Here is a 15,254-nt window from a genome sequence, read left to right as displayed (position 1 = left end):
ATGCCCAGTGAGTGTTGCAGATGAGGCATCTTGATGGTGCAAAGCGGATGCCATCACCCCCTGCTCAACTAACCTGGAAATAGTCATTGTTATATTTTACTCATTGAGATACCTTGGCATTATTCTTGACTGCACCTTATCTTGCAACACCTCTCAAATATCAGGGTTAAGGTAAGAGTTAATCTCAGCAAATTGGCAGATATCCGCCTGGTACAGCATACAATGTACTGCATGTTGCTGGAACTCGCTTGTATGGAATATATATCTGAGAAACCATGAGAATAGTCTCCAGAGCATTAAGCCCGAACAAGGCTCAAGTAGCTTTGTGGGCTAACCCACATTGAACCACCGGGTAACATCCACAAATACATCACAGTAACTGTCAATGAAGCACCCGGAAATAGTAAATTATTTTAACATCTGAAATTCTGCATTTCTGCTTGTTTGTACCAATTCCGATAATTGCCAATCAATCATCTGCCACAAATTGATGGAAGTTGTCATTAACAGCGATGTCAAATGCACCAATGGAACAAAAAAAACCACACAGAATCTGGAAATTTGAAATGAAGAACAGAAAATATTGGAAACACCAAGTCAGTCTGTATCTGTGGAAACACTGACCAAAGAGTTGCATTCCAGAGTTGACGTGACTGCCTTTAACAAGACACCCTAGTCAAAGGGCATCGTACATTCCAGTGGTTGAAATGGAACCTCACAAAGGAAAATGGTTGTGTTGGAGGTCAATCATCACAGCCCCAGGTTGTTTCTGCAGGAATTCCTCAGGACTGTGTCCTCGTCCAACCATGTTCCACTACTTCATAAGGTCAAAAGTGGGAATAATCTCTTACTGCACAATGATGAATTCCAGCTGCAGCCCCATAGCAGACGAAATAGCTCATATGTGTACATAGTACATGTGGACGACAGATGGCACAATGGGCTAAGTGTTCGGCTGGCAACCGGAAGGTAGCTGGTTCGAATCCCGCTTGGAGTGCATACTGTCGTTGTGTCCTTGGGCAAGACACTTCACCCACCTTTGCCTGTGTGTGTGAATGTAATTATGTGAAGCACTTTGGGGTCAATGCAAGTTGACTAAAAATGTGCTATATAAATAAAGACATTTTAATAATAGTGAGAAATAGGCAAGATTTTGGCATAGAATTATGCAACAGATATTGACCATCTCCAACAAGATAGCATTTAACCACCGGTCCTTGGCATTCTAAGTATTAACTTGTTGAGTCTTACCCCATCATCAATGTACTGGAGAAGGGTCACCATTGACCAGTCATCCAGATGGACCAGTCGAAAGCAAAGCAGCCTGTCATGGCATTCCATCAGCCACCCTGAACATTCATTCCACAGTGGTTACAGTATGTACAGTCTACAACATGTACTTCAGTTAATTGCCTAAGCTAGTGACAGCACTTCTCAAAGTTGTGGTCTGACCAAGAATGCAAAGGCAGCAGGTACATATATAGGTTCCTACCTCTAATTTGCTTGTCATCCTGACTTGGAAATATGTCACTGGTTTCTCATCATTGCCTGATCTAAATTATGAAACTCTATCCAGTGGTATTGTTCACCAGAAGAATTGTAGTGGTTCAAGAATGTGCTAGACTGCTGCTTCCTGACAGACAGGAAACAGCATGTGAGGCTGGGAAAGCACATCTGGGACCCGCAAACCCTCAGCATAGGAGCACCGCAAGGCTGCGTACTCTCCCCTCTCCTCTACTCTCTCTACACCAATGACTGCACCTCCATTGACTCCTGTCAAGCTTCCCAAGTTTGTGGACGACACAACACTAATTGGACTGATCCAGGACGGGGAGGAATCTGCCTACAGCCAAGAAGTGACACACCTGACGTCCTGGTGCCATCGCAACAATTTGGAGCTCAATGCTCTTAAGACAGTGGAATTGATTGTGGACTTTAGGAGAGCTCCCCCTCCCCTCACCCCATTCACCATCAGCAACACCACAGTCACATCTGGGGAGTCTTTTAAATTTTAAACAGAGAATGTACTTCCTTCGGCGGCTGAGGAAGCACAATCTTCCACAGGCAATGATGGTCCAATTCTATACGGCCATCGTAGATTCTGTCCTCACCTTCGCCATCATGGTCTAGTTTGGCTCAGCCACCAAGCACGACATCCGGAGGCTGCAGCAACATAAAATGCTCGAGTAACTCAGCAGGACAGGCAGCATCTCCGGAGAGAAGGAATGGGTGATGTTTCAGGTCAAGACCCTTCAGATCATATGAGATATGTCTGTGCCTGGATTCTTTCCTCCTTACTTCCAACTGGAGTTTTGATTTTCCCAGCTGGAGGTTTTTTTTTTTTTTGCAGTTATTGTGTTTTCTCGTCTTGGTCAAATTACAAATTACTTTATGCTGCCACATACAGCGGTCTCTTTTTGGAAAAGGTTAGGCTCCAAAATGAAAGGGTGCTATAGAGAAGCCAATTATTATAGGGAAAACGCTCCTGATCACCGGAAGAACCGAGTTTCTTCTGGCACTGGGCCAATCCTGGCTTCCTTGTCTATCCTGTTACTAGTCCTATTTTTAAGGCCAATACATTTAGGATTATAGCAAGCAATTATCCCATCTAATACATTTACCACATTGTACTTCAAAGATGAATAGTGCCATGTAGTCTATTAGGATGCTTCTTAAATTATTATAGGCAATAAAACCCTCATTACGTTGCAAATTAAATTACCAAACAGATAAAAAAGTCTCATTTCGAGCACCTGGGCTAACTGCGATCTATTGAATAAACGACACCACTATCTGAAATCGGTGGTGTAAAACTAAAACCTGAAACTTTCCTGAAACTAATATCTACGAAATTTTGAAGTTTTAATATCTTCACTTAAATCATAACTGCGATCTATTGAATAAACGACACCACTATCTGAAATCGGTGGTGTAAAACTAAAACCTGAAACTTTCCTGAAACTAATATCTACGAAATTTTGAAGTTTTAATATCTTCACTTAAATCATAATCTATTGAGTGTGTTTGGGGGGGATGGGCAGGGTTTGCAACTGTCTAGAGAGGTAACAGTGACAAATTTTGTATTGTTTAAAAGATAACTTGTACTGGGATATCTTTTGTCTCAAATCCCTGACAGTGGAGGGGACAATCCAACCCCGAAACAAAGACTGAATAAAACCAGCACATGCATTAATAATTACATATTAGCTATATAGGAACTGGCTAGAGGGCAGTGTACAGAGCTAATTCAATGATGGGCATTGAAAGACACCTACCATCAAAGTTGTATGTGGAATTCAGAGTTCCTATTTATTCATTGAAATTCTGTGGAAATGTGAATGTGAAGGTCTAATGTTTATGTTGTTTTCATTTATAGAACAGTGGAATGCCAAAATTACTGAGCTGAAACAACAAGTGGAGACGCTTTTCAATGTAAAATGTAGTAAGTAATCATTTTACTGGATGGAAACCTCAAACTTTAGAAAATAAAGACATAATTCAGGCATGATATTCTTCCGATTTAAATCGGAATTCCGATATTTTTCTTTTCCTAATAATGAATCAGATTTTTCCAATTGGGTTTTGTGCCCGATTTTGACACAGTTTAGTTGGCAAGATTGTAAAGTAAAAGGGTGAGGGAAGGAGAGTCAGTGGAAGGTACACAAAATTGCTGGAGGAACTCAGCGGGTGCAGCAGCATCTATGGAGCGAAGGAAATAGGCGACGTTTCCCTTTTGCAGTTTTGCAGTTCCCTTTTGAACACCGAGAGTCAGTGGAGGTCTGGCGGTGGGCAAGCTTGTGATTCATGATGGAAGTCAGCAAGGTCAGCCAATAGCAGGAGGGGGGGGGGGGGGGAACACAACAACGCTCTTTGGCTGCTGCTGAGATCAGCCCAGCAGCGCAGTGCGAGCTGTGACGGTGCCCGTTTGCCAGAGGGAACCAGAGCGCGAGCGAGTGAGACGTGGGGCCGCGAACGGGAGCGTGGGCTCGGGGTGACCGGGACGCCCGGACAACTGAGATGGGAGTGATGGCTGCGGGGCATTGATCCCATCCCCCTCCTCTCTTGTGGGGAAAATAAATAAATTAACACAACAGTGTTTTGTGTTTCCCATATGGAGCTGCAACAGGAAAGGGAATGGTAAACTACCAGCAGAAAGCTTAGGAATTACTTTCAATTAATTGAAAATGCAGGAGCCCCCTGAACCCCCTAGCCGGCCTCCAGGAACCCTGGCCAATACTTCCTACTTTTTTCTGGAGGTGCCTGCATAATTACAGCAATTAAAGTTGCAATAATATTTAAACATTTAACCTTTATGAAAATAAGCGAGTTCTGCATTCCGACAACGTATGCCCAGCACATAGGGCAATCGCGATACGCCGCTATGCTGCTGCATGGGTACAGGCCTGCGTTTCGTCCCTGGTCAGGGTCGAGCCCGGGTCTCCGGCGCTGCAGGTGCTGTTGAGCTGCTGCTGGGCCATCCCCGTTCCCTGGCGGGCCAGGGCCGTCAGCTGCGCTTCTCGCCTTGTCCAGTGGATGTTGGTTGGCCCCCTCGGTGCCGGCGGGGGCTGAGCGCCGGTCAACAGTGGGGATGCACAAGGGGTGCTGCGGTAGCTCGGCGGGTCAGGCAACATCTCTGGAGAAAGGTCTCAACCCGAAATGTCACCCATTCCTTTTTTCCGATTATGCTGCCTGTCCAGCTGAGTTGCTGCAGCGTTTTCAGGGTGTCCCTGTTGATGGCTGGTGCTCGGGTTTCGCCGGTGCAGGAGTAGTTAGCCTGCGGCCGCTGGGTGGGGTGGGAGGTGCGGCTTGCGGTCCCCGGCCCGCCGAAAAATCGGACCCCCGGGAGCCAGAGCAGTTGGAGCGGGTAGGGCTGGAGTTCCCGCTTCTTCTCCACGCTGGCCGCGGTGGGTGGGGGGGTAGGGGGTCCAGTGGCGGTTCGGGAACGCTTGCGGCACAGGGACCCGGGTTTGATCCCGTCTGCGGTCTATGTACGCTCAGCAGCACAGCTGGACCAGTTTCTCCCCATCTCCCACTCACATCTGCCCCGCTCTCCTACTACCTGGCACCCCTGTTACTCAGATTAAATGTATTTTTACACATAAATTATGAATAAAGGTAAGAATTTATACACAGTTTAGACAGCGAGCGCTTTGTTCACTTTTTCTTAATCGCGATTGACCTTTGACATATCCCTTGATTGCTTGCGTCTTTCGGAATACCGAACTCACTTATTGTACCACTGCCATGATCAGGAAGCTTTAAAGGATTTTGTTTTTTTTCATAGCTAGACTAAATTGTTAAGATTTTTGTGACTGCTTGCATATAGAATGCAGTGACAATGAGATACATTTTTCAACAAGATACATTTGTCTTTATAGTATCCTTTCAACCTTCAGTAAGGTAGTTTCCCTCAGAGACACTGGTTCATTTTTAAATTTCCGCCAACACTGCTTCTGACAGGACCTCTTATTGCAATAGCAGGAGATGCATGTTTCTCCTCTAATTTCCAAGCTTCTTGTAGCCCTCAGCCCGAAACAACCTCTCCTAGGCAAAGCGGGACTTTGTGATTCTTGTAAATTGTGTGATGACCTGTAGCACATTGGCAAAACTAAACTGAATCCAGATTAGAACATTGATTCTTGAGCCTATTCCATTTAAATTGCAAACTTCCAGTCATGCTACCAGTCTCCATGTAACCTGTCACTCCTTGATCTCTGACACTGCTCCAATGAAAGTCAATATATATGCGAAACTGGAATATGTCTTTCATTCACACAGGTTACGTCCTTTCTGGATTTGACAGAAGGTCATCAATTTGTTATCACTGTCCTAGTATATTCAATTGATCCCAAAAATTCTAATTTTCTATACAATTTCCGAAAATTAATTTGCTTCAATCACTTATTAGAGTTTCCAACACTGTATTCCAACAATAAGAGAGTTTGTGGGCAGGGTTACAACAAATGCCTGTGTATAATAGAAAATCCCAGAAGAAGCACAAACCAAACCAAACCATTTGTGACAGTGTACTGTTGATTAAAATAAAGTTGGATGTGTGAAAGAGAAAAAAAGCATATAACAGAAAATGGAGCTGCAGTCCATTCGGAGACAGTGAGATCTAGAAACGGTAGGGAGATGTCAGAGATGGTCCAAGTGAATTTGAGTGCAGGATGCAAATTAAATCGGAGCTGGATTTAGGCCCTTAGCCGGAGACTTCAACCAGATACGACGAGGATTGCCACGTGTCTGCACTCAGGCCTAGGACCTATGTACCCCATGCACTCATATGCAATCCATGCTTCTAACTGTAGGGTATGATAATAGATGGTTCTATTAAGGCTGGTCTAGAGATTACTGAACCCATCGCAGGGCAGCAAATTTATATTTAATCTCACATGCCTTCCTCAAATGTTCCAACCCCTCCACAGCAACTGACCTGATCTTTGACAATCTGTTACACCTTAATACCCATTTATCTCGTAGAGCAAAAAAAAAGACACCCAAGTGCTGGAATAAATCAGCAGGTCAGGCAGCATCTCATGGGAACATGGATGGGTGATGTTTTGGTTCAGGAGTCTTCTTCAGACTCTTTCTTCAGATTACCTGCATGATATTTAAAAACCATTATCTGAAATTTTGCTTCTGTAGTGTTATTTTACTAACTTGCTCTTTCAATGCAGGTGAAGCATTGGGTGTTTCAGAACCAGTGAAAGTACCCTATGCGCTGTTTGAATCGCATCCAGATGATTTCTATATTGAAGGCTTGCCAGATGGTGTGCCTTTTAGGAGACCATCAACCTTTGGAATTCCGAGATTGGAAAAAATTCTCCGAGCAAAATCTAAAATCAAATTTATAATTAAGAAGTAAGTTTTTTTACGTTGAATTGATATAAAATCTCTTTTAGTTATGATCTTCAAGTCTCTGGTATAATATAAGTGCAGTGCTATAACTGGCAGTGTGTGTTTTATTCTACAGTACAATTTAAAATCGGTTTAAAAGCATATAGTTTTTAGTTTTTAACAGATCTCTGCCACAAAAAATTGCTTCTAAGGGGTTGGTTGTCTGCATGAAGTTCGCTGCTAGTTTAACAACTTAAATATTGATAGTGCTGAAATATTGATTACAGCATTGTTGCAACATTCTGCTTGAACAACTGAGATTTGTTAAACCCATCAGAATGTGTGCTTGCATCCCCACATTGGTGGAAGCAATCCTCACAATTATAGGAAATAATTGTTGCTTAATCTCTTAAGTAACAAGGTGAGTAATACACCCTATTTATATGGTCCTTGGAGTAAGAATGCTATTAAAATAGATGAAACGTTGTTACAATTTTAGTCGACTGATTTTCGCATTGGTTATATCAATAGCAAAAGTTGTCAACCCATTTCTTCCAATAATATTGATGTTATGCTGAAATGATCAATGCACCTCCATCTCGATTTGCAACAATAGTAATTCTATCCTTCCCCTCAACATTCATATTTTATGAATGACAGATCCATAGACGAGTTCCTTGTTGAACTCGGGAAAACTCTAGATTCCTTAATTGCTCTTTTCAGAGATGTTATAGCTATTGGACCTGTTGCAATGATCTTGACCTACAGAGCTACTTTTGTAGACTTGGTTTTCTGATCACAGGGGTTTCTCCCAGGTACTCGTGCTTCCTCCCACATCCCACAGACTTGCTGGTAACCACTATAAATTTCCCCTGGTGTAGGTGGATGACAGGAGGTTTGGGATGGGTGGGAGGGAGTAGGCATGAGGAACAATAGGTAACAAGGAAAACAAATGGGAAAATGAGACTGCTCCGAGAGTGGCAAAGGCTCAATGGGCTAAATGACCTTCTCTGTTGTAAGTAAAATTATAGATAAATGTGCTGCTAATGCATCCAACATGGCAGGAATTTTTTTTCACTTTGCAAAGTTGTGACCACATACACTAGATAATAGACAATAGGTGCAAGAATAGGCCATTCGGCTCTTCAAGCCAGCACCGCCATTTAATGTGATCATGGCTGAACATCAACAATCAGTACCCCGTTCCTGCCTTCTCATCATATTCCCTGACTCTGCTATCTTTAAGAGCTCTAACTCTCTTGAAAGAATCCAGAGAATTGGCCTCCACTGCCTTCCGAGGCAGAGAATTCCACAGATTCACAACTCTCTGGGTGGAAAAGTTTTCCCTCATCTCTGTTCTGAATGGCCTACCCCTTATTCTTAAACTGTGGCCCCTGGTTCTGGACTCCCCAAACATCGGTAACATATTTCCTGCCTCTAGTGTGTACAGACCCTTAACTCTACCTCCGCTACAATGACGACTGCATTAGTGCTACCTCCTACACCCATGCAGAACTCGCTGACTTCATCAACTCACCACTAATTTGCATCCTGCACTCAAATTCACTTGGACCATCTCGGACATCTCCCTACCGTTTCTAGATCTCACTGTCTCCATCATAGGAAACAAACTATTGACTGACATCTACTATAAACCTACTGACTTAGACAACTATCTTGAGTACACTTCTTCCCACTACTCCCAATTCCTCCGGCTACGCCGCATCTGCGCCCAGGATGAGGTTTTCCATACCAGGGCATTGGAGATGTCCTCATTCTTTAGGGAACGGAGGGTTCCCTTCTTCCATTATAGATGAGGCTCTCACTAGGTCTCCTCGATTTCCCGCATCTCCGCAGTTACTCCCCCTTGTCTTCACCTTCCACCCCTTCAGCCGTCGCATACAGCATATAATCCTCCAACATTTTCGCCACCTCCAAAGCGATCCCATTACTGGCCATATCTTCCCATCACCACCCCTCTCTGCTTTCCGCAGAGTGTTCCCTCCGTAACTCCTTGGTCAACTCGTACCTTCCCACCTATACCGCCCACTCCCCTGGTACTTTCCCTTGCAACCACAGGAGATGCAACACCTGTCCTTTTACCTACCCCTCGACTACATCCAATGATACAAACAGTCCTTCCAGGTGAGGCAGAGGTTCACTTGCACCTCCTCCAACCTCTTCAACTCCATCCGCTGTTCCAGGTGTCAACTTCTCTACATCGGTGAGACGATCGTTTCGCTGAATACCTCCGCTCAGTCCGTCTTAACCAAGCTGATCTCCCTGTGGCCCAGCACTTCAACTCTTGCTAACCAGGTAGCCTTTCTCTCTCTTCCCCTCCCCCTTCCCAGTCCTCCCACTGTCTCCACCTACTTTCTTTCTTTGTCCTACCCCCTCCCCTGACATCAGTCTGAAGAAGGGTCTCGACCCGAAACATCTGCAATTCCTTCTCTCTATAGATGCTGCCTCATCCGCTGAGTTTCTCCAGCATTTTGTAATCACCCTTAATCTTATTTTTCAATAAGATCCTCTCTCATCCTAAATTCCAGAGTATACAAGCCCTGCCGCTCCATTCTATCAACATATGACAGTCCCGCCATCCCTGGACTTAACCATGTGAACCTACCCTGCACTTGTGAACCTACCCTCAATAACAAGAATGTCCTTACTCAAATTTGGAGACCAAAACTGCACACAATACTTAGCAATGTTACAAAATTTTGAGATTTTAAAAATCAAGTCTGTAATTTATCCCATCAGATAAAGCATAAAAATAAGTTTAATTTGACATCTAATTCACTTTCATATCTCAAGTATTTAAAAAGTTATGGCCATTTTCATACTCGGAAATGAGCATCTTGTTCCCTATTGATTTTCTATGGACATAACAAAAAAGTTGTGATCGTGAACAGTCAAAAGCCCATAACTTTCTTAAAAATTAAGAGAACTGAATGAAATTTTCAGTTATCATAGATTGACGCATTCTGAAACAAATATAAAATAATCTTACTTGGATAACCTGAAATTAAAGCATATAATTAGTTAGTTACCTAATTGTAGCTAATTTCAGACTTCAATTACTAGATCTAAACATCTATCCATTTCTTAATAAATGATTAACATTTTTAAATAGCCTAAATGTCCAAATAATATTCACAAATAATTCACAATAAAACATGATTTTTAAATCTCATTTACATTAATTTATAGGCCAAATGGAAGGAATTCAGTGTTCAATTGCTGTAAATAAATGCCCATTTAAATCAGCTTTCCAGTGGGTCCCTGTGGAACGCGCTGGTTTAGAACGTTCACATTGCGGTAGATTTGTGCCTCAAATGCCGAGAAAAATACTGCGCGATATAATGGGCCCAAAATGAGCTGCTCGCAATATTAAATTTTGTATAAAAGGATCTTTAGAAGCCCTTTTGAATGTAAAAATATACAACCTAACTTCTGCTATTTTCTTTATGAGACCCTGCGGTTGCTGGCGCTCGCGGGTTTAAAGATTGATTTTTAAACTACTATAACTATTATTCAAGGCCTTTAAACCTAATAATAGCTTTTGCGACGGGGTCTTCCAGCGATTTTTCGTTAATAATTAACTAGGCTGAACATCTTCGATTTGAACAGCCTAGAGAAAATCGCGTTTTAAACCCGCCCCCTCTAAACGGTGCCAAAATCGCGCACACCCACAGCGGCAGATTTTCAAAGACGCTTCAGGTAGGCTTTGCAACATACCTACAATACTCCAGGTCTCACTAGGGTCATGTACAACTGCAGAAGGACCTCTTTACTCCTATGCTCAACTCCTCTTGTTATGAAGGCCAACATGCAATTAGCTTTCTTCACTGCCTACTGTACCTGCATGCTTACTTTCAGTGACTGATGAACAAGGACCCCCCCAGATCTCGTTGTACTTCCCCTTTTCCCAACTTGACACCATTCAGATGATGATCTGCCTTCCTGTTTTTGCCATCAAAGTGGATAACCTCACATTTATCCACATTAAACTGCATCTGCCCACTCACCCAACCTGTCCAAGTCACGCTGCATCCTCAAAGCATCCTCACAGTTCACACTGCCACCCAGTTTTGTGCCTTCTGCAAATTTGCTAATGTGGAATCCTATGTGGGACCTCATCAAATGCTTTCTGAAAGTCCAGGTACACTATATCCACTGGCTCTCCCTTGTCCATTTTTCTAGTTACATCCTCAAAAAATTCCAGAAGATTAGTCAAGCATGATTTCCCCTTCGTAAATCCATGTTAACTCGGACCGATCCTGTTACTGCTATCCAAATTTAGAAGAAAGGAATTGAGGATTATAAAGCTGGCTTGAGAGAGTTTGGGCAGAGAACTAATTTGTCCATGAACTGTAAGACCGTGTGAGAAAAGCAGGATGTCTGGTCTTTTATTACTCGGTTTTCTAGACTTTGCAAGGTTATGCAGTCTCAGGAACTTATTTTAATTGAGTCATAGAGTGTCATAGTCAGTGAATCGAATATAGGAGCAAAGAGGTCCTTCTGCAGTTGTATAGAGCCCTAGTGAGACCACACCTGGAGTATTGTGTGCAGTTTTGGTCCCCTAATTTGAGGAAGGACATTCTTGCTATTCAGCTGTCTATACGTGTCCCATGTATCCTTCTTGTTTTTGACCAACGCCTCAATTTCCCTCGTCAGCCAAGCTTCCTTACGTTTGCCTGCTTTGCCCTTCACTCTAACGGGGACGTACATATCCTGAGCTTTCGTCAGCACGCTTTTAAAAACATCCCACTTGGCTGATGTTCCATTCCCCTCAAATAACCTGCTCCAGTCAACTTGAGCGAGACCTTCTTTCAGCCCCTCAAAGTTGGCCTTACCCCAGTTGAGCATTTTAACACATGGACCCTCTCTGTCCCTATCCATAACTATCTTAAACCTAATCGAACTGTGGTCATTGTTCCCAAAAAGCTCCTCAACACACACTTCATTAACTTGCCTTTCCCAATACTGGATCCAGCATTGCCCTTTCATGTTGGGGCCTCCACATATTGCTTAAGAAAACTCTCCTGAACACATTTGAGGAATTGCACCCCATTTAAACACTTCGCAGTATGATTCTCCTAGTCTATATTGGGAAAGTTAAAATCCACTACTACAACAACCTACTTTGACCTGCAGCTGTCTGTAATCTCCTAGCACATTTGTTCTTTTCATTCCCATTGACTATTCAGGGGTCTGCAGTACACCCCCAACAAGGTGACCATCCCTTTTTGTTCCTCAGCTCCACCCATATAGCCTCACTAGACGAACCGTCCGTAATGTCACCTCTGATCACAGCCATGACTTCCTCCTTAGCCAACCATGCAACCCCCCACCCTCCCCCCTCCTCTTTCCCTCACCCCTGTCTCCTGATGTTCCTGTACCTGCCTTTCACCTGCCTACTCTTTCTACTAACCTTTCCCACACCACCCTCCATAGCAACTTCTAGCCTCTCACGTGCCTCTGTCCTGTACAAGATCCCCCCCCCCCCCCTGCCAATCTAGTTTAAACCCTCTCTTGAGGCATTTGCAAACCTGCCCGCTGTGATGTTGGTCCCACTCCAGTTTAGGTGCAACCCATCCCTTTTGTACAGGCTCCCCCGCCCCAAAAGAGATCCCAATGATCCAGAAATCTGAATCTGTTCCCTGCACCAACTCCTCAGTCACACATTAATTTCCCCTATTTTCCTATTCTTACCTTCACTAGCAAGACGTACTGGAAGCAATCCTGCGATCACTACCCTGCAGGTCCTGCTTTTCAGTCTTCTATCCAGTTCCGTAAACTCCTGTCGCAGAACCTCCTTCCTCTTCCTACCTATATAGTTTGTGCCGACATGCACAACAATCTCCGACTGCTCCCCCTCACTCTTGAGGATGTTGTGCAGCCACTACGCGACGTCCTGGACCCTGGCACCAGGGAGGCAACACACCATCCTGGAATCTCGCAGAATCTCCCATCCGCATTTCTGGCTATCGATTCCCCCACCACTATGGCTCTTCCTGACGTCACTCTTCCCCGTTGAGCCTCATCACCAGGGTTGGAATCACAGCCCTGGCTGCCACTCAATCTTGTCGTGTCGTCGGTTCCGACAATTCCCTAGAGGGTGTACCTGTTTTCAACAGGTACAGCCACCGGGGGCTCCTGCACTCCATGTTTACTTCCCCTACTCGTTGTCTCCCACCTTCGCTCTTCCTGCAGCCTCGGTGTGACAACCTCACTTTGTCTTGTCCAGGAAACTCTCATTATCCCGGATGGTCCTGAGGTCATCCAGCTGCTGCTCTAGTTCCCTAACACGTTTATTCAGGAGCTGCACCTGGACACAATTTACGCAGGTGTAGTTGTCAGAAGCACCAGCAGTGTCGCTGACGTCCCACATCCTGCGGGAGACACTGTAACAACTTGCCTGTCATTACTCCAGTGGACAAAATTACGAATTTCGAATGAGACCCACTTAGAGTTGAGTGAAACCTATTCCCTTTTCTGCTGTTGATAGCCTCCTTCTGCACTGCAATATGTCACAAGTTTAAAATATCAGACACATACAGAACCGATTCGAGTGTAGCCTCCTTGCCTCAGCCTCCTCGGCAAAGACTCTTGAGCCAAAGACTCGCACTGTACCACACCAAGGTACTCTTGAGCCAAAGACGCGCACTTTCCAAAGCACTTCCCCTCAACAAGCCCGCTCCCCTAGACCCAAACTTAGTTTTATCTAATCAACTCAACTAATTAGGACGTCTCAGCCAATCCACTCACTCGTGGTCTGGCTGCAGCACCTCTGCCACCTTCAAGGTAATTGCCCCGGGCTGACCCTGGGTGTTCTTGTTAAACCTCCCGTACGTTACTCACTGAGGAGAAAGCCTTCCTTCAGCCAATCCACTCACTCGCTGGTCTGGCTGCAGCTCCTCTGAGATAATAGTTGACAATTCTTAGGGAAAATTCTGGTATAAATCAGATCTTTATTTTTACCGTTAAAAGCTAATTTACAATTTGTTTTCTTCACAGACCTGATATATTTCATACTGCATTACAGGAAGCTGCCAAACGACCTATTAGTAAGTAAAGTATTAATCAATTAATATATTTTAGTGCTCGCGGTGGATAGGTGAAGTGACCACAGTAACTTAATTATCCTGTGACCAGTGTATGGCGGCATCGTGTTGTAGCGGTAGAGCTGCTGCCTTACATCAGCAGAGACCCAGGTTCGACAACGACTACGGGTGCTATTTTTACGGAGTACGTATGTTCTCCATGTGACTGCGTGGGTTTTCTCCAGGTGCTCTGGTTTCCTCCCACACTCCAAAGACATACAGGCTTGAAAGTTAATTGACTTTGGTAAAATTGTAAATTGTCCCCAGTGTGTAGGATAGTGCTAATGCACGGAGTGATCGCTGGTCGGCACAGACTTGTAGGGCTAAGGTAAAGTAGTCTAAATCGTTCTGAAAGTGCCTAAATTGTTTCTTTTTGTATTAATCTATTGGTTTGGGGTGGTAATTTAAAAATGAGAGAATGCACCATTGTATAAAGCAAACCTCCATTTATCAGGCAGGTTTGGACTGTAGTACAGGACTAGCAGATTTTCCAGACTTATCAGATGTTATTCTATCAATATTCCGATCACACATTTAATTTGCTCTTTGTGTGTGTCGTGGTAGTTATGAAATTTACTACAAGTGCGTGGAACGATAGTGCGGGGGATACAGAACACAAAAAACATCACCTGGAGAATCTTGAGTAATAATGATGTTCATTAAGCACCAATTTGGGAAGCTAGATGCCTCATTGCTTTCTTTACCAGAGCCAGATAGTGGCGCATTGGGAATTGAGACGATGAGCCAGATGCTGAACCCTCGGGATTTCCAAATAGTTGGGCAGTGGATTATCAGAGTTTTGAGGAATGCACCAATCCCCGAATTGTTCTAACAGGTGTCCAAACAATTTTAGAAATACAGTGCCCTCCATAATGTTTGGGAGGAAGACCCATCAATCAATTATTTATTTGCCTCTACTACACAATTTGAGATTTGTAATAGAAAAAAATCACATGTGATTGAAGTGCACTTAGTCAGATTTTAATTAAGGCCATTTTTATACGTTTTGGTTTCACCATGTAGATATTACAGCAGTTTTCATACATAGTCCCCCCCATTTCAGGGCACCATAATGTTTGGGACCCAGCAATGTCATGTAAATGAAGGTAGTCATGTTTAGTATTTTGTTAATCTTTGTCTCATCTGTCCACAACACCTTTTTCCAGAACTGTGGTTGCTCTTTTAAGTACTTCTTGGAAAACTGTAACCCGGCCATCCTATTTTTGCGGCTAACCAGTGGTTTGCATCTTGCAGTGTAGCCTCTATTTCTGTTCATGAAGTCTTCTGCGGACAGTGGTCATTGACAGA

The 15,254-nt window shown here is 43.8% G+C and overlaps 1 protein-coding gene across 10 annotated transcripts in view; it reads left to right on the top strand.

Moving 5' to 3' along the window:
• The window catches only part of gtf2i (general transcription factor IIi), a 126,999-nt gene that overhangs the window by 103,007 nt on the left and 8,738 nt on the right, over positions 1-15,254 (top strand). For all 10 annotated transcript variants that reach the window (XM_033046015.1, XM_033046013.1, XM_033046011.1 and 7 more), the window contains 3 exons: positions 3,377-3,442; positions 6,681-6,864; positions 13,861-13,910. In XM_033046015.1, the coding sequence (XP_032901906.1) occupies positions 3,377-3,442; positions 6,681-6,864; positions 13,861-13,910 (300 nt within the window). The remainder of the gene's footprint in view (positions 1-3,376; positions 3,443-6,680; positions 6,865-13,860; positions 13,911-15,254) is intronic.

This window comes from Amblyraja radiata, chromosome 28 (genome assembly GCF_010909765.2).
Source record: "Amblyraja radiata isolate CabotCenter1 chromosome 28, sAmbRad1.1.pri, whole genome shotgun sequence".
NCBI lineage: Eukaryota > Metazoa > Chordata > Chondrichthyes > Rajiformes > Rajidae > Amblyraja > Amblyraja radiata.
This window is presented reverse-complemented; position numbering and strand designations above follow the sequence as displayed.